Source organism: Podarcis bocagei (assembly GCF_964188305.1).
Source record: "Podarcis bocagei genome assembly, chromosome: 16".
Lineage (NCBI taxonomy): Eukaryota > Metazoa > Chordata > Lepidosauria > Squamata > Lacertidae > Podarcis > Podarcis bocagei.
This window is the reverse complement of record NC_138142.1, coordinates 529913-555639: the sequence shown is the minus strand read 5'-3', so window position 1 is coordinate 555639 and position 25727 is coordinate 529913. Positions and strand designations below refer to the sequence as shown.

The window sequence follows — 25727 nt, the reverse complement described above, 5'->3', positions numbered from 1 at the left end:
TGCAGCTGTCTCAGATTACAATCGTGGGAATGGACTTGTGACCTTGTAGGACATTGTATTCAGAGGCTCTGTTGTGTGCTCTCTGCAAAACAAGTGCCCTACTGGAACAGTTAAGTGAGAAGATGGATTTGATGACTAATGCGGCCAGAATTTTTGAACAGGCAGTGGGAAACTATGTGGAGCCCACCCAGGAATTAGATCAGGAGTGTGTCCTGACAGAGCAGATGAGAGAAGAGGATGTTGCTGAATCTTGGGCGCCAGAGATGGAGGGAGCTGAGGGAGGAACATGAGCTTTTGGATTTGACAAATGAACTTGGAAAAAGCCAGATTTGGAAAGATAAAGTTTGGTTTGGTTTGGAAATGGGGGGTTGGATAGACCCCCCTATGCAGGGATTTTGGACTTTCCGAGTCTGGCAATGGGCCGTGAGATGTTTGGAGCTGTGGGGGCTCTCAATTTTGGAGGTATTCTGAAACATGTTTTTAAATATCACATGGAGTTGAGTCTGGACTATGGAAAAGGGGCTGATTTGTTGAAAAGGGTCAAAAACATCACCAAGCTGGAGTTCCCACGAGTGAAAGGAGAATATGAAGAAGAGCTGCGGAAGGGACATGGAAGAGATTTAAGGGCCTCGGATATAAGGTTACCAGGTTAATGCGCTAGATCGATGGGACAAAAAGGACTGACAAAACCCAGGACCAGGAGGAAAGGACGCTGGATGAAGACTGGATTGTTTTTATTTCTCTTCTTATTACCAGAAGAAGAAGAAGAAGAGTTTGGATTTGATATCCCGCCTTTCACTCCCCTTCAGGAGTCTCAAAGCGGCTAACAATCTCCTTTCCCTTCCTCCCCCACAACAAACACTCTGTGAGGTGAGTGGGGCTGAGAGACTTCAGGGAAGTATGACTGGCCCAAGGTCACCCAGCAGCTGCATGTGGAGGAGCGGAGACGCGAACCCGGTTCCCCAGATTACGAGACTACCGCTCTTAACCACTACACCACACTGGCTCTCAACCAGGACTGTTTTATAAAATGGATGAAATGTTAGAAAAATGTTGGAACGAAATTACTTGGTTCTAGCAAAAATGTTTAAAGAATTAGGTAAGAATATTATGGTTGTGAGAAGTCAGTAAAAATAAGATTTAAGTTTTAAGGTTTTCTATAAGATAAGATGAAAATAGATTAAGGTAATATAATGACAGAATACTATGAAATATGGAAAGGATTTGCTGCGATAATTATTAACCAGGATACAAAAAAAGGGAGGGGGAGGAGGTCAAAGAAAGAAGGTAATGAGAGTTGAGGATTTGAGAATGATGGATTTATTTTTGTCTGTTTGCGGTGTATTTTTGTTTTTTGAATTTGTATTGTTTGATGTGGTTTGTTTTTTCTTTCTGTTTTCTTTTTTCTTTTTCTGCTTTGTTTTTTCTCTGTAATTCAAAAAATTTCAATAAATATCATTTAAAAAAGAAAAAAGAAAGAAAGCTATTGTCAGCTATTCCCCATAAGTGACACCTCTGTAGAACAGGGGAGGCTGGCATATACCATTGGTTCATCTAGCTCTGGACTCTCTACACGGACTGGCAGAGGCTCTTTCAGACTGATCTGTCTGGAGATTGAACCCAGAACCTTGTGTGTGCAGAGCTTGTGTTCTGCCACTGAGCTATGGCCACAGAGGCAGCCTTCCTCTGCGGATTAGAAGTTGGGGGCAACCCTCCCCACTGCCTGCATTTTCTTCATCCATTCTGGTTGGGCCCTGTTAGAAGGGGGATAGTGGACTAGATGGACCCTTTGATTCAACAAGGAGATCTTTATGTACCTTCTGAAACTGAATCTTCCATGCTTAGAATTCTATCACTGAATCCAAGTTGCTGAGGAGCAACAGCAGGTCTTGCTTTGGGGCTTCCCTTTGGGGCATCTGGGTGGCCATGGTGAGGATAGACTAGATGGGCATTTGGACTGCATCCAGCACAGCATCACTCACATTCTTAGTGCCCAAAATATCACAGTGTGAGCCACTTCAGGCATATCTGAATAGGGTGCAGGTGTCATTCCCACAACCTCCACTTCCATGGGATGCATGTGTCATTCCCACCACCTCCACTCCCATGGGATGCTCACCAGAGCATCAGACAGAGACCAGCCTCTCCCCCTTCCCTTTGAGCAATACCTCTGATCCAGATCCAGCCCTGCAAGCATCTGAGAAAAGACATTGAAGGTGCTCTCTCCCTCTGGCTGCTGCACCACACGGATCCTTTCCAGCAGCATTGTCTGGGCAGAGAAAAGAGAGAGAATGCCAGCATCCATCCCACTGCTTGCCACCACTCAGAGGATGCCACTCAATGGTGGTGGTGCAATTGACTTTCAAGCTTTCCTTGGTCTACTCTAGAGTTCAGGAAGCAGACAGAGACCAAAGGAGAAGATCACAAACCTTCCACTCTTCAGCTTCCTTCTGCCATTGGTGTCCCCATCTCGTCAACACACAGAGAGAGAGAGACACACCACTTCCAAGGGAGGCAACAGAAGCATTAGGACTTCCGGTCGGTGCCAGCGCTTAATGGCGGTCCTACCTCCGAGCTCCGGAGAAGGACTGCTTCGCAAGTTCGGGTCTTACCCGCTACGGCAAGCGGGGGACCCCTAAAATCCCAGGCGCTGAAGCCTGAGAACAAGGAGACTCGGTGGGCACCTTTGCGCCCCCCGGTACCGTGAAAGAGCCTTTTTAAAGGCTACGGATCGACATCGGGAGTGAGCGCGGTGCTGAGAGTCGCTACCCAGCCTGCGAAGTGAAGCCGCGTCGCCATAAGCGGAGAGCGCCGATTCCTTCCTGAAAAGAAATTCGGACTGATTCCCCGTGAGTAAGAACTGAAAAATAACTGGGACTTTTCTTAATTTTAAAAATTGGGCTAAAAACGGGGGAGATTTAAACAAAGGAAGTCTGCAGTCAAATGCTCTACCACTGAGCTATACCCCCTCCCCCCGACCGCATGAAAGTGAAAGCAACGGAGCTCTAAACCTGCATCCGTTTAAATTCATCCTTTGATCAGCTAAACCGGACATTTAAACCTTTGATCTCCCCTCTAGCAAGCAGGGCAGAGGGGAGGCGAATTTGACCATTAACTGCATGACTTATTTGAAGGAAAAAACCTCTGCTATCTCATCTACTTGAAAGTCTGAAACGGTCTGCCTTCTTAGTACATTGAGCTGACTTTTCCCTGTGAAGTGACACCTTGATACAAAGTTTCCACAGTGCCTGACTTTTGTACATTTTAAGAAGAAACAGTATAAACAGTATACTGGGCAACTGTGGCAATTGGAAGCTATAAGACTTTAGTAACATTGATTTTGACTGGGTTAATCTCCTTTCTTTCTACATCTTGGAAGGTCTCCTTTGTTCATGTATTTTGAAATTTCCTTCTATGGCCATTTTGATTTGCTCCCTCTAGAGGATAAAGTGAAGTCCAGCACGGCCTAAGACAGTGGAATTTTCCAAGGGAGAATAAATCCCGTGGGAATTGACCTTGACATGAGTGGGCCACAAGAAGAGATAACTACAAGAGCCAAGACCAAGCAACAACAACAGCAACAGCTGCAGCTGCAACAAGCAAAGAGAAGAGGTTCGATCTTAGGCGTAACAGCCGGACTAGCTGGAACAACAGGACAGGACAAAGGAGCAGCCGTTTCTATGGAAGCTGTGACAGAAGCTTTGCTTAAGATAAACCAGACTCTGGAGTCTTTGACAAAACAGACTTCAGAGAACACACAAAAATTAACAGAAATATCAACAAGATTAAACCAGAATACAGAATCTATAAATAAATTGGTCGAGGAAAATGCCACCACGCGTCAAATTGCCGAAGAGGCCAAAGCCACAGCTGGAGAGACGCAGGAGAAATTAGAGCCACTTGCCAAGAAGGTCTATGAGCATGATGCAACCTTGGCCTTGTGGGAGTTACAGAGGAAAGAGAGAAACTTAAAATTAAGACTGATTCCGGAGAATGAAAGTGACAACCTTGTGGAATATTTGACACGGGAGTTTGCGGATTGCTGGGACCTGGAGGAAGACGATTTTAAAATCACAACTGCCTTTAGACTCGGCAAAAAGCAAGATAGAAAGACACCAAGAGATTGTTTGATCACACTCAGATCTAAGGAGGAAAGAGATAAAATTTTAGGACTACACTTTGGAAAAGCCCTCCAAATTGGAAATTCAGCAGTACAGATCTTTAAAGACATACCAAAATATATCTTGGACTTAAGAAACTTCTACAAGGATTTGGTGCTTTTGTTAAAGAAAAATCAGATCCGTTTCAGGTGGGAATTCCCACAAGGACTGTCATTCGACTACAAGGCAAAGAAAGTGAAAATAAAGACAATTCAAGATAAAGACAAATTTCTGGCAAGATATCAGGAGGACCTACAGAAGGGGACTGTGGACGTACTTGCAGAACAGAGGAGAGCACTGGATATTCTGAATCTCTCGTTTGGACAAAAACCACCACCGTCAGAAGAAGAGCAACAACTTGGAGCTGTTGGAGGAGCCTTAAGAAAATAACAAGATGGCTCTGCAATTCCTTAGTTGGAATTGTAATGGACTGAATGGGCCTTTGAAGAGAAGACAAGTATTTCACATTTTGAACAGAGAACAATTGGATTTGATATGTTTACAAGAAACTCACATAACTAGAGCCCACAGGAGATTACTCACAAATAAAAGGTTAGGACAAGAATTTGTCTCATCAGACAAAGTTAAGAAGAGGGGAGTGGTAATATATGTGAAGGAGAAATGGGCTCCAAAAATGATATTTAAAGATGAACAAGGGAGATATCTGGCTGTGGAGATACAAGTACAAGGAGAAAAACTTTTAGTTGTTGGAATTTATGCACCAAATGAAGGCAAATCTGACTTCTTTAAGGGACTTCATGAAACTTTGACGGACTATCTGGATTATAATATGATAATCATGGGAGACATGAATGGCGTGGTCTCCACTAATATGGACAAGGCACAAAGACTAACAGTCACTAAAGAAGGGAGACTCCCCAAGACTTTTTTCGAAATGACAGAAAACATGGACTTGATAGACATTTGGAGAACAAGGAACCCTCTGGAGAGAGAGGGAACCTTCTTCTCCCAAGCAATGATGACCTGGACCAGAATTGACCAAATCTGGGTTACTAGTGGACTGGCTCCAAAGATTAAGAAAGTGGAAATCTGCCCAAAAACTTGCTCCGACCATAACGCCGTGAAGATGGAGATGAAACTCACAATAACCGGTCAATTTAGATGGAGAATGAATGACACCCTCTTTCGAGATAAGGAGATTCTCACGAAGGCCCAAAAGACCTTAAAAGACTATTTTGAAATAAATTTGAGGACTGACGTGGAGAAAAGAGTGATCTGGGACGCAAGTAAAGCTGTTATGAGAGGATTTTTGATTCAACAAAATTCAATAAAGAGGAAAAAACAAAATGAGAAAAAAGAGAAGATCTTGGAAATGATAAAGGAAGGAGAGAGGAAATTAAGAACAAAACCAAAGTCTCAGGACATTTTAAGAGAGATTAAGTTATATCAAACTCAATATATGGAATTGATGAACCAAGAGATTGAATGGAAGATAAAGCAAATGAAACAAAAGACTTTTGAATCAGCAAATAAATGCGGTAAACTTTTGGCATGGCAATTGAAGAAAAGGCAGAAACTAAATACAGTTACAAGCCTAGAGGTTGATGGAAAGAGTATATCTAAACCTAATGAAATTAGAAATTGCTTTCTAAGTTACTTTAAAAAACTTTACACCCAAGGCCCGCAAAATGAAGAAGATATAGACAAATTCCTTGGAAGATATGGATTACAAAATATCTCTCAGCAAAGTAAGATGGACTTGAACCAGAGAATCTCAGAACAAGAGGTAGAGGCTGCCATTCAGAATATGCAATTGGGCAAATCTCCGGGACCAGATGGACTGACTTCTAGATACTACAAATCGTTGAAGGAATGGTTGATTCAACCATTAAGAGAAGTTTGTAATGAGATCCTTGAAGGAAAAAGGGCACCTGAATCGTGGAAAGAGGCATATATCTCACTCATACCAAAGTCAGAGACTGAAAAGACCCAACTCAAGAACTACCGCCCGATATCACTCCTTAATGTGGATTACAAAATTTTTGCAGACATTTTGGCAAAAAGATTTAAAAGAGTTTTGATGGAGAAGATTCATAAAGACCAAGCAGGCTTTCTCCCTAAAAGACACCTAGCGGACAATGTAAGGAATGTAATAGACATTTTGGAAAAGCTGGAGGTGAATATAAACACTAAAGCAGTATTGATCTTTGTGGACGCGGAGAAAGCCTTTGATAATATCTCTTGGAGTTTTATGAGGAAGAATCTTCATGGGATGGGGGTAGGCCAGGGTTTTGAGAATGGTATGGCTGCAATATATTCCGAACAAAAAGCTAAGCTGATTGTAAATAATGTTGTGACTGAGGAACTTAAGATAGAAAAAGGAACTCGGCAGGGGTGCCCAATTTCCCCATTACTTTTCATTTCGGTTCTGGAGGTGTTGCTGAATATGATAAGAAATGACCAGCAGGTCAAAGGTGTGCAGGTCGGAGCTAAACACTACAAGTTAAGAGCGTATGCAGATGACCTAGTATTGACTTTGCAAGAGCCAAACACTAGTACGAAAAGGGTTTTAGAAATAATTCAACAATTTGGCCAGGTGGCTGGATTTAAGTTGAATAAGCAAAAAACTAAAGTCTTAGGGAAAAACCTAACAGATATGGAAAAGGAGAAGTTTCAGGAGGAAACAGGTTTGACAGTGGTTAAGAAAGTCAAATACCTAGGGGTTTATTTAACACCTAAGAATGTTAATTTGTATAAGGACAATTATGAAAAATGTTGGTCAGAGATTAAAAAAGATCTAGAAATATGGTCAAATCTGAAACTGTCAATGTTAGGCCGAATTGCAGTAATTAAAATGAATGTATTGCCTAGAATGTTATTTTTGTTTCAGACCTTGCAGATTCTTGATAAGACGGAATGTTTTAAGAGGTGGCACAAAGACATTTCGAAATTTGTCTGGCAGGGCAAAAAGCCCCGAATTAAATTCAAAATACTGACTGACGTTAAAGAAAGAGGGGGTTTTGCCCTGCCGGACCTAAAATTGTACTATGAGGCAGCAGCGTTTTGCTGGCTGAAAGAATGGATGCTCCTCGAGAATACAGACATCTTGGATCTGGAAGGCTTCAATAATGCTTTTGGTTGGCATGCATATCTTTGGTATGACAAGGTCAACAGTACCTTTAAAAATCACATTGTTAGAAAAGCATTATTTAATGTCTGGATAAGATACAAAGACTTATTGGAAAATAAAACCCCTAGATGGGTGTCACCAGTGGAGGCTAAAGCAGTGAAGAAACTCAATATGGAGGTCGGATGGCCGAAGTATTGGGAAATTTTAGAACAGGATGGAGACAAGGTTAAACTACAAAGTCAGGAGAAATTGAAGCACAAAGTAGAAAATTGGTTTCAATATCGCCAAATAATGGAAATTTTTAAACAGGATAGGAAAATCGGTTTCCAAGTGGAGAAATCAAAACTAGAGACCGAATTGCTAGAACCCAATACTAAGAATTTATCTAGAATGTATAACTTGCTGTTGAAATGGAACACACAGGATGAAACAGTTAAATCTGCTATGATTAAGTGGGCGCAGGATGTTGGACACAACATTATGTCAGATGACTGGGAATGGTTATGGAACACCGGTATCAAATTTACGGCATGTAATGCCTTAAAGGAAAACATTATGAAAATGGTATACAGGTGGTACATGACCCCAGTCAAGCTGGCAAAAATCTATCATTTGCCCGATAATAAATGTTGGAAATGTAAAGAGACTGAAGGTACTTTTTACCACCTTTGGTGGACATGCCCGAAGATAAAGGCCTTCTGGGAAATGATCTATAATGAAATGAAAAAGGTACTTAAATGTACATTTTCCAAAAAACCAGAGGCCTTTCTCTTGGGCATTGTCGGCCAATTGGTGACAAAGAAAGATAGAAATTTCTTTATGTATGCCACAACAGCAGCAAGAATACTCATCGCAAAGTATTGGAAGACACAAGATTTACCTACTCTGGAAGAATGGCAGATGAAAGTGATGGACTATATGACACTGGCTGAGATGACAGGCAGAATCCGTGACCAACGTAAAGAGATGGTGGAAGAAGAATGGAAAAAATTTAAGAGCTATCTTAAGGACTACTACAAACTCAACGAATGTTAAAATGTTGCGGTTGCTAGAAGTAACAGGGTACAGGGATACAAGGTTAGATAATAAAGGAGGACTAAGATGACAGAGATTAGAAAGTAACAACTGGGAGTTGCTAGTTCAAATATGGACACTGGGATGCAGAGAGGGGGGGTATGGGGAAGTCCAAGAAAAGAGGTTTATGAAAATATCTTTGAAAGTATTTTGTATGTTTGTTTTGTTTTGTGTTTGTTTGTTCTTTTTAAAAAATGCTGTAAAACCAATAAAAATTTATTAAAAAAAAAAAAAGAAGCATTACCTGGAGATGAGCAGCTGTGATGTGGCCAGTGGCGCTGAAATCCAGTGCCATGACCATGGAGAAGCGGGTGGAAGCTTTGTTGTGGCTGGTCGTCACTGTCCCAAAGGCTCTCAGCACCCTGAACATGGCCTGGATTTTCTCCACTGCAAAAATCAAGCACTCACTGTCTGTTTTCTAAACAATTTCATCTCATCCCTCCCACCTCCAGCCTGCAGACCATCATGCAATTTCCCCCAAGGAAACACCCACCATGCCCTGAATGTGCCTTTCTTAGAAACCTCTAAGGCGATGCTGGACCAAGCAGCTTTGTCTGCAAGGCCAGTGGTCAGGGATGATGGAGGCCCAGAGAAAGATGTCCTGCACATGGAGGCCCCTGCCTCCTTAGCACATCACCTGCTGCCTCAAGCAAAGGCTTACCTGTGACTCGGTTGTCCATGCTCCCCACAGTGGCCACTAGGTATTCCAGGGTGTTCTGGCAGCAGGTGGTCTTGCCAGAATTGTTCCTGCCCAAGGGCATGATGGTCTGATCCTGCTGTTGCATAAGCATGCGCCAGTAGGCCCTCTGTGCCACGGAAAAAATGTGTGGGGACAGTCCATCCCGCTTGCCCTTGAATGCCTGGGAAAAGGTGAACAGAAGCAGTATGCCTGTGAGAACTTAGAAAAGACCCAGCACAGAACAAGTCATGTCTGACAAAACTCATTTCTTTTACAAGCTTGGTACACCATGGGAATGCTGTGGACATAATATATCTTGATTTGTAAGGTTTTTGACAAGGTTTCCTATGAAATTATTGCAAGGAAGCTGGTAAAATGTGGGCTGAATGAGGTAACTGATAGGTGCATCTGTAGCTGGTTGACTGACTGAACCTAAAGAGAGCCCATTAATGGTTCCTCATTATCCTGGAAAAATGTTACATGTAAGATGCCACAGTATTCTGTCCTGGGCCCTTTGTTGTTTAATGTCTTTAGAATTCCTTTATGGACAAAGGAATTGAGGAGATGTTCATCAAATTTGAGAGGGGAAGCTAATGCTGTAGAAGACAGATTAGAAAACTGGGCCCAAACTAATAAAATGAATTTCAACAGGAACAAATGTAAGGTTCTGCACTTAGGCAGGAAGAACCAGATGCATAAATATAAGATGGGGTCACCTGGCTTACTAGCAATAAATGTGAAAAGGAGCTTAACATGAGTCAACAGTGTGATGCAGCAGCCAAAAAAAAAGCTAATTCCATTGTAGGCTGCATCCACAAAAATATAGTGTCCAGGTCAAGGGAAGCAACAGTACTACTCTAGTCTGCCTTGGTGAGACCACACTTGGAATACTGTGTCCAGTTCTGGGCACCTCAATTTAAGAAGGATGTTGAGAAGCTAGAATATGTGCAGAGGAGGACAACAAAGAAGCTCAAGGGTTTGGAAACCAATGGATTCAACTTTGGAAGGAGTTGGAAGGAGTTGGAAGAAGATTCCAACTAAACATCAGGAAGAATGATCTGACAGTAAGAGCAGTTCAACAGTGAAATGGTCTCTCTCAAGAGGTTGTGGACTCTTGCTTCGTTGGAGGCTTTTAAGCAGAGATTGCATGGCCATCTGTACTCATAGGCACCAACTCTAGGGGGCTGGGGTACCTTTCCTATCTCCCCCCCATAATTTTCCTCTCAGAGTCCAGCCCCCTCAATACTTCTCCCACCCCACCTGTGCCCGCCACCACTGCTGCGCATCCCTCCTTCCTCCGCCTGCTTGCTCTTTCCCTCTGTGTTGCTTGGCATGCAGCAGCCAAGCAGAAGCGCACGGACAGGCAGGTGAGCCAGCAGAGATGGCTCCTCCCTATGGCGGGAAGAGTGGCCCTTTCAGGGGCCACCCCCCAAAATACCGCGGTTGCAGCCAGAGTGCTGAGCATGTCTGGTCAGTGGGTGGTGGCAGAGGAAGTAGGAGCAGGAGATGCAAGTGCCCAGCTGGCAGTCCAGGTCCCATGGGCAAGAACTGAGATTCTTGCATGCTCTCGTCCTTGTCCTTCAGAGCAGGGAGTCAACTAGACCAGTGTTTCCCAACCTTTTTTGGGCAAAGGCACACTTGTTTGATGAAAAAAATCTCGAGGCACACCACCATTACAGCCCCGTGATGTCAGCGCGCAGCGTCACGCCGGGAGGGACGCACGAAAGTGTAAGTTTCAATTTTTTCCCTCCCCCTTGCCGGGGAACCTCCAAGCTTTGGGGGTGGGGGGGAGGAGGCAGCAAAGTGAGGCAGGAAGGAGAGCGCGGCTTGGCTGGGTGAGCTTCGGCAGGGGCAGGAAATGAGAGCCGCGAGGCGGGCGCTGTGGACGGAGGCGCTGCCCGCCGAGGTCGCAGGCAGCCAGGCAGGCAGACGGTGAGAGCCCCACGCTGGGTGGCCTCTCCTCGCCGCCGCCGCCCTGCCTCTCGCCGCCCGACTCGCCCGCCTCCCTCCAGGCAACATCTCGCGGCACACCAGGCAACATCTCGCGGCACACTAGTGTGCCGCGGAACAGTGGTTGGGAAACACTGAACTAGACCAGGAAGGGCCAAGTGGTGGCTCCAGATGCAGAGTCATTCCTTGAAGTAATCTTATTTGGGCCCTGATCCTTGGCAACACCATAAATTATAAATGAACGATGGTAAAACATTTCACTGTAGCTTTACAGATAAGGTGCTGGAGCAGGAGTTGTTTGCAAGTGATATGAAATATGTACAATATATTCCATACCCTCCTAGATGAAAATAGGGACATTTCTCCCTCACTCCTAACTAACCATCCTCAACCCCCCATTCTGCCCCCCCAGAGCATTTCCTATCAGAAGAAGAGCAAGTGCCACCACCACTATACCAGTGGGACACAGCACACCCCCTCTACCATCCTGAGAGAACCACTTAATCTATTTATTTTATTTTATTTGGTAGATTTACAAAAAGAAAAACACACACTAATAAAGAAATCTTAGAAAGGGCCAAGATTAGACACAGAAGCACAAAGCATTTTTTTAAAAAAGGACTTTTTGCTCTCCGCTCCCGCTTTCTTCCCACCCTGCCCTCTCCCTGCTCCTCAGAGTCAGCGCATCAGGGCTGAGCCTTGGCATCTGTGGCTTCTCCTCCTCTTTGCCTGCTATCCAGCAGCCAAGGGAGGAGGCAGGCAGCGGTGACCATGAAGAAGCAGAGAGAGGCAATGGGATGCTCCCTCGCAGTGGTCACTGAGGCAGCACATCCTCCTCCCCAAGCTCAGCAGTGGTGGTACTGGCAAGGGAAACAGGGCCATTCCAGGATCAAATCAGAAGCTGGGATGGCTTTTGTAATTACAGGACTGTCCCTGGAAATGACGTTAGTATGATAACTGCAAAAAAAAAAAAAAATGCCTAGTATGGATGTGGCCTAAAGCTGCATACACACTACAGTTTTAAAGCACATTCGAAGCACATTCCACCCCTCCAGGAATTCTTCGGGACTGTTGTTTATTGAGGGCTGCTGGCAATTGTCTCTCGGGGGGGGGGGGGTAAACTGCAGTGCCCAGAATTCTTTGAGGCAAAGAATGTGCTTTAAGGTGATAAGGGTAGAAAATCTGGTGCATACTCAGTCTAAGTGGATTAAGAGGGAGTGCAGTTGTACAGCAATACTTCAAACACCTTTGCCCTTCCTTTGATTCCCCCCACCCAAAAAATGGCAGATTGCAGATGAAGGGGAAGCATGTTTCTGTACTGAAAGAACTTTAACAAAAACTTAGAAGTTCTTACTGGGGCATTGCACTCCCCTAATCCCCACCTAAATTTCACAACAGAGAAAGTAGGCAACAGGCAAGTAGGCACTCTTTACAGTAGCTATCCATGCAAATTGATCCTAAATCTCTAGATAAGTTGGGCCTCACTAGTCCAGATAGAAATCCATCTTCCTGGTCATTCTTCACACCACCTGATAACCACTGGTTGTGTTGCTGCCCAGATGGTGTTATAGGTTTGGGGGAGAGGTTTCCCCACTAAACCCTGGAAATTAATAAATGTTAGGATTTTGATTATTTGGAAAATACAAGGTGCAGAGGAATATCAAAGCAAAATGACCTCACCAGGCTAGGGCCCTGAAGAAACAATGGCCTGGTCTTTGCGGGCCATTGGGAATGCAAGAGAACTGTCCTTCCCTGTTGCCCTGAGGTTTGAATAGAGACTGGTGATTTGGAAGATCACAGCCTTTGGGATGGCTGAGAAAAGCCAGAATGATCTTGGCTGGCTGGCTGAAGGCTGCCTGGGAGAGATTGCTTTGACTCCAGTGCTGCCCTGTTGTGGGGAACAAGCCCCTCTCGAGATGACCATGCTGTACTCCCTCAATGTAGATTAAAGGTGTGAATATATGTAATTAATCCACATTTCTAAAGGTACAACAGTCTCTGCCACACCTTGATTCTCACTGGAACACGGGCCCTGGGTGAGGGTCTACAACCCTCTGGAATCTTGTCACAGCTTGGCAGAAATTGGAAGTAGCCTCCAACTTTTGCACCAATATTATCCAGCTTTTAAGACTCAATTTCTGCTGTATGGCAGTTGCCCAGGGTGGGCTATGCAATTATTTGTGTTGACCTCTCCTCGTCACCTGGGTGTAGAAGTCACATCCACTGCTCCTGCTCATCAGCGGCATACAGCCCCTGGCAGGTGGCTCCTGAAGAAATGCAGTCCACAGGCTGATAAAGGTTTCGTCACCCCAGTGCTAAGCAGTGCAAGAACATCCTCCGCCAAGCATCTCAGACAGCCCTCCTCATAAAAGCATCTGGAGATGCAGGGAGGAACGTTGTGGCTGTAGCAGCAAAAGCCACGAAAAAGTCACTTATGGTGCCATAAAGGTGCACAGAGTAAGAATAAAGCTGTCATTTAAGGTGCCACAAGCCCTTGGTTTTATTTACCACCAGTAGTACAGGGGTCTGGGGTCATAGGGGATCAAAGACTTGCTTTTATTTCTGCATCAGGGTCCCTTTCTCCAGCACCCTAGAGCCACCCAATCAACATGGAAGGGGAGCTTTTTGTCCATAGAGACAAAGTCTTCTCACCCTCTGTGCTGCTCAGAGTGATGAGTCAACCACTGAGGATGGGCTCCAAGGAGAAGGTGCAACAGAAGAACACCGAGAAGGAGTTGTTCCATGTGCTTAAAAGCTAAGTGTTTAGAACACAGAAAACGTTTTCACGAGAATGGTGTTACGTACAATGGAACTTGAAGAAAATGCAATTTAAGTCACTCTGAAAGGAGATAATGGAGCATTCCAAATGATTTGCCCATGTGCATGTCTGGAAAATAGCAGAGCTAGCTGAAAGGCAATGCATTGTTGCAATGCATCTCTAATTATTTTTATGATTGTGTAATTATAAGACTATTGTGTAATCTTAGAAGGGGGCATGGCTATGACCACCATGAAGGGTCTCTGCATTTCTGAGTGTCATTACATCACTGGTTGCCAGAGGAAAGGGCAGGTCTCCTCTGCCAGGCAATTATCCCAACTGGGTAGAGAGGTCCTTGTTAAGCGATGCCACCCCAGACTCAACCCCGTACCTTTATTGAACAAGTGGAAACAGAAGACGATGGTTCGATGGCGATCAGATCAGGACCACTGTGGGTGTAAAGCAGCTGAGACTGGTACCGGCGGTACAGAGTGTGGATGACGCTTGACTCATTCAGGCTGACTAGGGAGGCCAAGTCTTCGGCGTAGTCAAATTTTGAAGGATTGGTCTGGGGGATGAGTGTTATAAGAGCTCAACACAACGCTGCCTGCCAACCATGGTGAAATTGCTGTTCACATGAGTTTGCTCCCACTCCCTCCCCCACCCCCACAATGTTAGGAGGGGAGAGGATTCTTGTGCTCAGATTCTGCTTGAGGGCTTCTCATTGGGGCATCTGGCTGGCCACTGTGAGAACAGGAAGCTGGTCTAGAAGGGCCAGCAGACTCTTCTTATGCTCTTCTTTCTTTGTGGCAGAACCGGCCTGCTCCTCTGCCTGTATTCTTTCAGACCAGCTCCCCCTCTCCTACAGACTGCCTGGGCTTCATTCAAAACAGCTGGCAAGGGTGGGTGGGTGGGTGGCAAACAACCTCTGCTCATCATTTGCATGGTGGAATGTGCCCTCAAACTGCCCTATCACAATGGGCAACAGGATACCGTCCTCCACCACACACCTAAGGGCATGTTTAGGAAGAAGACTGCTTGGAGGCACCCAGCACCTCCCCATCACCTTACCCTGCTTCATAGCATGGCTAGCCCTGAAAGTCAGGGACTGTGAGGAAAGCAAGGGGACTCCTGAGGAGAAAGCCTCCCCAGTCCAGAGGCAGCCCATGTATCTGAAGTAGGCAAGGAAGGTGCCTCAGAACTAGACCAAGTAGGGATGGTTCGCTGCAGCCATGGGCTCTGCTGGAAGCTTGAGGAAGGGAGAGGCACAACAACTCACTCTCTGGACCTTTTCTTCATCCACCTCCATGATCGAGCCATCAGCTTCCACTCGGACTCGGACTGTCCCTGGAGGCAGCTCAGGAGTGCCCTCATCTGGCTTCAGTTCAGTAGCTGCCAAAGGGGGGGGGGTGGAGTAGTGAGAGGGAAATGACTCTTCAAATACTTGAAGGCTCTTTGTTCTCTCCTCTTTGGCTTGGCCACAGATCAGTGGCAGTCCAAGGGCCTTTCTTGTAGACAGAAAGTCCTCAGGTTCAGTTCCCAGAGTCTTCAGGTTGGGCTGGAAATGCTCCTGCCTGACCTGGGAGAGCCACTGCTGCCAGCCAGCAAAGGCCAGCCTTCACCAACTCCATCAACTCCAACCAGCACACTGATGCTGGCTGGGGCTGATGGGAGTTATAGTTCAAGCTCTCTGGAAGACAGCAGGTTGCAGAAAGCTGGTGTAGACCCAGATAGACCAGCTGTTTGACCAGCTGTGTATAAGGCAGTCTCTCAACACAGGGGCTCCCAAGGCCCAGTGGTAGAGCATCTGCCTTTCATTGCATGCAGAAGTTCCTGAGTTCAATTCCCAATGGCATATCCAGGGAGGGCTGGGAGAGGCTCATGCCTGAAACCCTGGAGAGTCACTGCTGGTCACTGTACAGAATACTGAGCTAGATGGACCAAGGGTCTGACTTGGTATAAAGCAGTTTCCCATGCTCCTAAACTCTCCCCTCCTGCCATCCTCAGGTCGTGGATAATCTCACGCAACTCTACACATTCTGCACCCAGTGGGACCATTTCTGTAGCCATTCTTTCCTGTTCCTCCTTGGTCACACCTTTTCTGCCACCACTATCCCTTTAATTGAAGGAGAAGCCTCTGCTGTAATGCACCCCTATTCACACACATGATCATGTGCACTATTGTGATCTGGAGCACATGCACCACCAACAAAGAGCAGCTTCCCACCTTGACATTCTCACACCCTCGTAGCTACAAAGTGTAAAGGCTGGAGAAAACCACGGCCACCTTACCAAGAATGAATCCATCTTTTTGTAACAGCCAAACTTTCTCTGTTTCATACCAGACATCATGGTACACCTGGGTGAAGGAAGGAAGAGTGAGGAAGGGGAATAATTGTGCACAATAGTTGTGGATCATTTTTGCTTTTCATCCAAATTCATTCATCTGTCAGGGATCTCCCACAGTCAAAGTTATTCCTTCCTGATTTGGTCCAAATGTTCAAAGCAATCTCAGATTTGAGATGGCTGAAGATTTGACATTCAGTGAAAGAATCTTCACTCAGTGAGGGAATGAATGAACCAAGGAGAGGAAACAAACGGGATTTCTACTGCAGAGGTTCCACTTTGAAAACCAGCATAGCTGAGACAGAACTCCAAATTCCAGGGAAGAAAAAATAGCCATGCAAGGACAAGTTGGGAATCTTTGGGAGGCCTTGTCCAGGACACATGCAGAGTGCTCTGCACTAGGTAAAACCACCAAGGGTGCAGGATGAAGCCCTTCCCCAGCAAAGGGATATACAGCTGAAACCCTAGGAAGTGGGCCCATAACACTGAATTCAGCATCAACCTCACCTTGTCCGAATCTGTGCTTTCTCCAAGTTCTTCTTTGTTTTCTCCTGCCAACACTTCCTTAATTTCCTCTGGTTTCTCCTTCATTTCTGCTACTGGAGATTCTTGATTTCTTTTTCCTCCCTTCCGAGACAGTTCCTCTTCCATTTCTCCCTGTTCCACCTTCAATTCTGCTAATACTTTCTCGGTTTCTACCTGCCTCTCTTTGGGCTCTCCTTGCTGCTTCCCACTGTCTGTGGCCTTTTCTTTATTTTCTCCAAGCTCTTTCCCCTTCCCTGTAAATTTTGCCTTATTTCCTGGCTTGCTCACAGCCTCTTCCTTGGTCCTCATTTTCCAATTATCCTTTCCTGGGCTTTCAAAGTGTTTGTTCCAGAGTAAATGGCCCTTCTTTGCATGTTCTGTTCCAGACCCAGGTAGATCCTTAGCACTGCTGCTTTTGATTTGATCTGGAGCTTCAGGAACTTTAGGAGGCTGAGATGCATCCAAGTGGACCTCCTCGTCCAGTGTTGGAACTGCTGGTGCTGATTTTGGAGTGGCCGGTGCTAATTCAGGCACAGGCAGTACTGGTTGCTGGGTGTGGCCCCTCTGGGCAGTTCTCTTGAAAGGCAAAGGCTTCCTTTCTGGAATCTCAGACTCACCTTCCACTCCATGCTTCTCACCATTCAATTGTCCTTGCAGCAGCTGTCCCTTGTTGGCCATGTCCTCTCCCACTTCCAAAATGTTGGTGTCCCTGATTACAAACTGCTGCACGGGCCCGTCAACCTGCTTTCCTGGAGGCTGGGAAACAAACACACACTCAAGGACATTAGCACCAGAGGAGTTAGTCATGCCCATTTCCAAACAAAGCAGAGGGGCGTTTCCTAGAGTGCAGCAGCATCAGTTGAGACATAGTCATCTCAAGGGCCTTTCAAAGGTATTTGTGTCTGGTAGGGTTTGTTGCCTTTAAATAGGTTATATTAGATTCTTACAACATATTACAACATCATGCACACATAATAATAAAATATCCCATACCAGTCCAGAAGATGGAGTTAAGGCCATACATCCAAAATAACATCCAGATTGCATCATACTGTGAGTTCCTATCCCAGACAACCATTTGTACAGAAAGCAATATTCAGTTTATGCCAACCAAGACATTTTATAACGTGAGGGGAGCCGTCTAGTTTCATTTTGTTACTGTGTGTCTATACTGTTTGGTATAAAGCTATACCAAACAGTTACAAAGGAGTCTTTATGCTTCAAATTTTGTGCCAATTTTTCCACAAGTGCTATTCCCATATTTTATTGGACCAGTCTGTCGAAGAAGCACACTCTGAATTCTTCCAGTATACTGTATAATTATCAGCCTGGTATTTGGACTCAGCTGGGTCCTCCTGCCAGAAATTAAGTATTGCACACATTACACAGGGAAGACCTGGATTTGCCAACCAATGTGGGCACCTAACAGGCCCCTGAGGCCAGTCACTGTTCACTGCTGAGAATTCATGTCCATAGTGGGTCCATTGTGTTCTCTCTACATTTTTAGATGCACATCCAAAATGGTGGTGTGTGAAGGGACCTGGAGGCCATCTCCTTTAAAAGTTTGTGTACATCTTATTTGTGAGTTTCAGTGGAAAGTAAGACATGAATTGGCAGGGGCTAAACTAAGGCATGCCTTCTGACCTTCTCAAAGTCTGGCAAAAGCTTCCCTCTTGTAAAGGGTTTGTAGGGCATGATCCTGCTTGCCTCTCTGGCTTGATAGATGGTTCAACATCAAACCAGTGTAACTGTAGCAACTGGCTGACTTATCATTTGATATGGTGGTTATGATTTTATCACTGTGAGCTACCCAGAGTAGCTATTTGGACTGGGGGGGGGAGGATATACATTTTAGCCATTGACATTAATTCCCCTAAAAATTAATGCAAGGTGATGTGATGTTAGCACTACTCTACTGTAATTATTTCCTCTATTGCGCCAAAATCTAATTCAATAGCAAAACTGAATATATTTCTGTCAGGGAACTGCCATCAGAGGCACGGGAGAAGGAGAGGGTCTCTGATTCTGCAGGGGAAGGTCCAAGCGCTAGAGGGAGACTCAGCCGGGAAGGAGGGGAAGAGAATGAGTGTAACACCAGGGATCCAGGAGAGCAACGGGACAGGGAGGTGCAGGGGCTCCAGGACTCTTCGTTGGAAGTTAGCGAGGAGAGCCCAAGCACCCCGCTGCCCACGCCCACCCTGCACAGGAGACTCCCGCGCAGTGAGAGGCGGAGACGATTGGGCGTCAAACAACTCTTATGTTGGCAACGCTTTAAGAAACGCCCACAGACAGATTCTACGAGTGACTAAGGGCAGCCACGCTGAGATGGGCTGTGCAGTCCAGAGGGTTTAACCAGGCAATCTAATGCTCAAACGGAGCAGGATTACGCACGAGTAACTCCCAACCCATTATAATTTCATATTAAGGCAATACCTTTATTAGACAAATGAAAATGTAAAAAAAATAGTGTGCAAACTTTGCAGTTCCCCAGAATTCTTCATCAGGTTAGATGGCAAAAATGCAAAGTGGGGAGGGAAAGGAAGAGAAAGAAAAGGCTGCTGTTCAAGCATTTTTCTCTCCACACACACACACACACCACACAGTTTAAAAGGCCATAGATTGTTTAATCAGCCAAAGGCCTGGAAAAAGGGGAATGTTTTCGCCTGACACCTAAAGATATTTAACAAAGGTGCCAGGCGAGCCATTTAAGGCTTTATAGGTCAAACTAGCACTTTGAATTGGAAACTAAATGGTAGCCAGTGCAGTCAGCCCAGGGGTGGTGTGAGATGCCAGTCTTTCTTTCCCTTTTCCTTTTTTCTTTCTAGTTTGGTGAAGTATTTTGGGGGACTCAAAAGCTTATACACCATTTTGTGACATTTCTGTTGGCTGCATAATAAAAATATTGGCCCAATATCTTTTGATTTTTGTCCTTAGGTGCCAATACCTTTACATTTCAGACAGCAATTGTCAGTCTGTATTACTTCTCAAGTGTTGGGTTTGGAATAATTGTCCAAATCTATTCAATTGTTTTCATTTACCATTTATCCATTTGCCTTGGGGGGAAAATAGATTATCACCTAACTAATGCATAAATATGGACAGGCCCAAGGATTCAGCAGTGCAGAGACTGCAGCTGAATGTTTGAATTCCCAGTGTTGTTTTCTTACTCACATCTTCTTTGGAAATTAATTTCTCTTTTAATTTTGCTTCTTTGGACTCCTTTTCTGTTTCCCGCACAAGTTGCTTGATGAAGCCTCCGGGAATGACCGAGAAAAGTGGGGGTGGCGAGGTGGGTGGCGGGCTGCGGTCTTCTTCCCTAATCTGTATACACAAGCAAAAATGGAGTTATTGTACAGCGTTGGCAAAGGCATTCCACAGAACCCTCTGCCACAAGGGCCACAGACCACACTAGCCAATTACACCCATCTGCTGCTTCTCTGTCAGGATTTTGAAAAGGGAAATAAAATCTGCTCTCACTGAAGATTTCCTAAGAGGAGCTACAAGGACAGAAAAGATGCTCAAAGGAAACCAAGCTGTGGCAGCGCAGGGATGAAATTGGCACATGCAAACCCTGTAAAGAAACTTTGGCAGCAGGTGGGCATTTGGGTTCAAGAGGGAAAAGGATGGTGAAAAGGATACTTTTCCATGCTGCACACATAACCATTTCTTTCCTCCCATGCACACAGGTTGCAAATTTTAAAGCAATGCAAGGACCTGCCAGCCCATTAGACCAGAGGTAATGTGGGATGACTGGGCACATCTCCTTTTTCAAATTGCCTTCAATTCTGGGGAGGCAGGGAGGGCTAGAATCAGCCTCCCGGCAAATACAGGAGAAGACTTCTAAGCAGAGAAGCCCGGAAGAAGAAACCAAAAGCAGCAGAATTCTATATGGAAAGCAAAAATCTAAAATTAAATTAAATTGTGCTGGTGATAAGCTATTTAGTATTGGGCATGGGTTAGCCACAGCAACAGGGAACCAGGAGACATTTGCAGTGCTTTCATTGGGTTTGTAAAGGCCTAGATTTCAAGGAGAGGGCAAAGCTCCTCCCTCATGCCATAGGCTCCAATCTCTCTGCATGCAGAAGGGCTAACAGTGTGGTAGGGGAATGGCACTTTCCTTTTGTTCCCACAGAGCCAGACGTGATGAGATGGCCATGCTGATGTGGTGAGGGTGGCTCAGAGGTTATGGTGCTTCAAAAGATGAGACACAAGGAATGATGCTTTATGGAGATGAGGACACTGGCCTGCCTCAGGACCAGCAACACACATAGTGCAAGGAAGAAAAAGAGAGAGAAAGACTTTTCAGACATCTGCAAACACAACCATTTCATTCACTCTACAGGGTTGTTGTTTTTTCTTGGGTGAGGCGAGAGACTCTGGGTAGAACCAGAATTGTTCAGTTTTTACATCCTACCATGGCCCCATGTCATAGTACAATGTGAGTCACAATACAGCACAGAGTAAAATATAAAACCAAACAAAATAATACTATGCAGTCATTATAAAAACAGCATGACCACACTTACTTTTCATTTGCTTTTTCCAGGCATAATTCAGGATTTAAAGCTCACAGTCTGAGCACCCTTTTTGTTTTTTGCTCCAGAGCTTTCCCCACAAAACCCCACTCTTTAAAGCTCAGTCAGAGCAAGCCTGAATTGATGTTTGTTCCGATTCAGCTTTAAAGAACAGGTTTTCATGGGGAAAGCTCAGGGCAAAAAGTGTGTGTGTGCGTGCATGTGTGCGTGCGTGCGTGCGTGCGTGCGTGTGTGTGATCAGGTAGCGGGCCTGGGCAAATAAATATGTTTTTACTGAAAAAATAAAAGACTTTTACATATCTATGTGATGACACAGGGTGCAGCTTGCACCCCAAGTGGGAACGAAAATAAGCCAAGCAAGCAACCCAACCCTTATTTGTCTTCACTTCACCACTGCAACAAAGTTGATCTCTCTGTTTTCAATGCAAAACCTTTAATCTATACTCATTAGCTTTGACTATTAAGAGAACACATGCACAAGACAAAAACTAGCAGTAGCACTCTCCTCTCTTATTCTTAAGACAGGTATTTTTTTAATGCAGCTCAGCTGAGACATTCATCCCATTACCAAATGAAGAACCTGGATATCATGGAAAGCAGCAGCTGGTGAAGGCTGTGATTTGGAATGGAACCAGGACTATACAGACATTTATTTAGTTAATAAAGTTATACGCCACCTGTCAGGGCAAAACAGCCTCTTGCAAGGCAGCGAACGCCATCCTGAGCTATCCTGTTCCCACCCATTTGCAGACACAATGGAATGTTGATATAAATTCACTGAACACTAGAATACCAAAACTCAATATAAAAACATTGAGAAGGTTATACTGAAAACAGTGTAAACCTAGTTTGCATTATACTTGAACATAGGAAATTCTAAGCTCTGAACAGGTAAGATGCATCCCCTTTATTATATCAATGCTATGCTATTATTATAGTGAAGACTCTCTGCCACGATAATGTGTGTCAAACCTTATAATGAAAAAAATGTTTCATTTGCTATAAATACAAATAAATACCATATTTTTCCATGTATAAGAAAATGTTTTTTTATTATAGAAAAATCTAAAAAATGGGGGGCACATCTTATACACGGATAGTGCAGAGGGGGTACGAGCGACTAGTGTTAGCCGCGAGCATGAGTTTGTAAGTGGCAAGTCGTGGCTGCAGCAAGGCCTGCTAGCGATTGACTGCTGCAGTGGCGATTGGGTGGGTGATTGGTGGCTGTATCTTATACACGGGTGCATGTTATACACAGAAAAATACGGTACCTTGTTTTTGAAAGAAGGACACTGACAGTGCTCTCCTGTCTTACCCATTCCCAGCTTCCAGACCCAAAAGCAAGACAGGCAAATTATGACTATAGGGAGATGGGTAAAGAGTCCCTCTCACTGGGGTTCTAGTCTGGATCAGGGCCCTCACACTGGCAACATGTACTTTTAAAAAACAGATTTTCATGGATGAAAATAAAGCTGCAGATGACTCAGTAATGAACCTTATCAGTTCCTTGGCAGACTCCTTTCATTCTTCTGTCCAACTGAAGATAAATAAGCAATTATACGTCCAATTAAATTAAATTCCAAGTCCTCTTAGCATTATTCAGTTCACTCCGTAAATAATAAAGGATGGGGAAGAGTCAGCTCTAAGTTTCCATTATAAACTTTTTGGAAATAGAGCTTCCCTCCCTTTTTCCATTTTTTTACATACACAAAATTATAAAGGAGATGGGGCAACTCTCATATGAGGAAAGTTTGCAGTGTTTGGGACTTTTTAATTTAGAGAAAAGGCAAGTAAGAGACAACAGGATAGAAGCTTATAAAATTATTGTGGGGATGATTAGGGAGGCAGGAGAGGATATATTATTTAATGATATCCTTCCTAACTTGCGCTAGCAAGTTCCATATTCTAGCAGAGTTCCAAACATCCCCCTTTTTAAATTATGCAGCAACCAGCTTGTTGCTGACTCATCTGAGTCTTACTATTAAAGATTCCTTCCTGGTAAAATCCCTTCTAAAAAGGAATAAACACAAGAATCTGATTAATGCTGATATAAAAGTAGTTTACTCAGATTCATTCAGGTTCACAGACATATCCCTGAAGGCAGAATTAGGTTACATAACAACTAGAACTATTCCATAGAGAAGTTAGTCCCAAGTGACTGCGACTAAGCAGTCACTTCTCCAAACACACAGCAACATACAAAATGGAGAAGACAAACTGATCTGATCATGGAGGCCGTGGGCTCCTCCATGCTAGTACAATAGACCTCACCCTCCTCAAGTCTGTCCCAGCTCAGGAGGAAATAGGAAGTCTTCTCCTGAGTGGGACAAAACATCCCCTAAAATGTCCACTGTAGAAATGTTGTGCTTGACTGCATTTTTACATCCCACAATTATGCATGGAATGGAGAAAGCAGATAGAGAAAACATTTTCTCCATCTCTCCTAACAGTAGAATTGTTGGACATCCAATGAAGAGTCAGGACTAGGGTTGTAACTTTTTTACTTCCTCCTCCCCCCCCCAAAAAAAACCCCCACCCATTTTCCTGTATCATAACGGGATGAACTTTTGCTTAGAAATATTGTAAAAGGGACTAATTCTTCTTAGTTCTGAAAAAAGGTCACCCCGAAATGAAAAGTTGGAATCACCGTATATGTAACGTTGCTACTTGTCAGGTGCTGGTGGTGGTTGCTCGCGAGTAACCAGGCAGGACTCTGACCTGTCTTTTACAGGTTTTATTGGTGCAAACTATTTACAGCGCAGAACCCCAAAGTTCATGTCCGTCTTAGTCACTTGCAGATTTGGGAGTGGCCCCTTCCAGTTTCCCCCCCAACATAAGAACTTAGACACCCCAAATCTCCGCCTCCCCTCCGTACATTTCACCCCTCTGCACAAGCTGGGCAACGGAAACGGCATGTCTGTTTCCTGGCCAGCCGGGCTAGGTGAGGGCTTGGGCTCTCAGTCGCATCTTCGAGCCCTCCCCTCGCCTGGCTACCCCCTTTCCCCACCGCTTGACGAGGAGCTGCTCCTCAGCAGCGTTGGAGGCTTTCTGTATTTCCCTACCCCTCTCCCCTGTTCCGATGACAGTCCCCTGAGACTAATCATAAGTAATAGCACTTTAAAAAACTTTATGGAACTATTTAGAACTTTTACAGGCGTCTGGGGACTCAGCTATACAGCTGCAAATAAAACTTTTTAAATGTGTTGTGTAGTGCAAAATATAAATGTGACCCAAGATGGCAACAGTGAGCTATCCCAAATTCAATGTATTTGAATTTTTTTTTTAAAGCATTTTCACAGCATTTTTTATGTGTGTAGCTTCCACCTTGAACTCCTAAAACTGTATTGGAGAATCCTGGAAGCAGGAGCCATCCGTATTCCAGATATTCAGAAGTAATAAGTGCACATCACACAATCAAAGTGATGGGGGAACTTTATGGTGCTTGCAGCATAAACAAAGATTTATTCTAAGCAATGAGAAGTGATGTACAATGTACAAAATATTGTACAGTGGCACCTCAGGTTACACATGCTTCAGGTTACATACACTTCATGTTACAGACTCCGCTAACCCAGAAATAGTACCTCGGGTTAAGAATTTTGCTTCAGGATGAGAACAGACATCATGCTCCGGTGGCGCAGCAGCAGCGGGACGCCCCATTAGCTAAAGTGGTGCTTCAGGTTAAGAACAGTTTCAGGTTAAGAACAGACCTCCGGAACGAATTAAGTACTTAACCTGAGGTACCACTGTATAAATATTAGAAAATTTGCAAGCTCTGTTTTTCCTGTACAGTGCTACCTCTGGATACGAACGGGATCCGTTCTGGAGCCCCGTTTGCATCCTGAAGTAAACGTAAGATGCGACAGCGCATCTGCACGTGCGCAGGTCATGTTTCGCCGCTACCGCACATGCGCGTGACGTCATTTTGAGTGTTTGTGCATGCGCGAGCAGCGAAACCCGGAAGTAACGCACTCTGTTACTTCTGGGTCACCGCGGAGCGCAACCCAAAAATACTTAACTTGAAGCTACTTCAACCCGAGGTATGACTGTATTATAATACATGTATATGCTATGAACGTTACATAATACATTATACAGTTACAGATACAAATATTGATTTATTAATTTTGGGGTGACCTTTTTTAAAAGATTTGGAAATGACAGTTCATTCCTTTGTTTTTAGGCAAAAGTTCATCTAACTAAGCTACAGGAACATTTGGTTGTAAAAAAAGATATAGCCCTATTCGGCATAGATAGGATTTCTTCACATGGCACAATGCCGACCTATGTAACTCGTTCCTACAGGAGGCATTGGGCAGTGGTGGCTACCAATTTGGATGGCGGATGGCTTTAAAAGAGAATACATGGCTTTAAAAGAGAATACACACACACACACACACACACACACACACACACACTGGTACCTTGGGTTACATACGCTTCAGGTTACAGACTCCGCTAACCCAGAAATAATGCTTCAGGTTAAGAACTTTGCTTCAGGATAAGAACAGAAATCGTGCTCCGGCGGCGCGGCAGCAGGAGGAGGCCCCATTAGCTAAAGTGGTGCTTCAGGTTAAGAACAGTTTCAAGTTAAGAACGGACCTCCGGA

At 44.6% G+C, this 25727-nt stretch overlaps 1 protein-coding gene across 3 annotated transcripts in view; it reads right to left on the bottom strand.

Annotated features, from left to right (window-relative positions):
• The window catches only part of MYO18B (myosin XVIIIB), a 385232-nt gene that overhangs the window by 305749 nt on the left and 53756 nt on the right, over positions 1 to 25727 (bottom strand). For 2 of the 3 annotated variants that reach the window (XR_014002918.1, XM_081174521.1), the window contains exons 2-10: positions 20703 to 20827; positions 19755 to 19906; positions 16566 to 17339; positions 16005 to 16071; positions 14992 to 15104; positions 14104 to 14280; positions 8987 to 9185; positions 8570 to 8712; positions 2169 to 2269 (exon numbers count right to left, since the gene is read on the bottom strand). Coding sequence is in view for 2 of the 3 variants with exons in the window: in XM_081174521.1 (XP_081030647.1) it covers positions 2169 to 2269; positions 8570 to 8712; positions 8987 to 9185; positions 14104 to 14280; positions 14992 to 15104; positions 16005 to 16071; positions 16566 to 17339; positions 19755 to 19906; positions 20703 to 20739 (1763 nt within the window). In the remaining variant the exon portion in view is untranslated. The remainder of the gene's footprint in view (positions 1 to 2168; positions 2270 to 8569; positions 8713 to 8986; positions 9186 to 14103; positions 14281 to 14991; positions 15105 to 16004; positions 16072 to 16565; positions 17340 to 19754; positions 19907 to 20702; positions 20828 to 25727) is intronic. The other variant, XM_081174522.1, reaches the window with a different exon arrangement.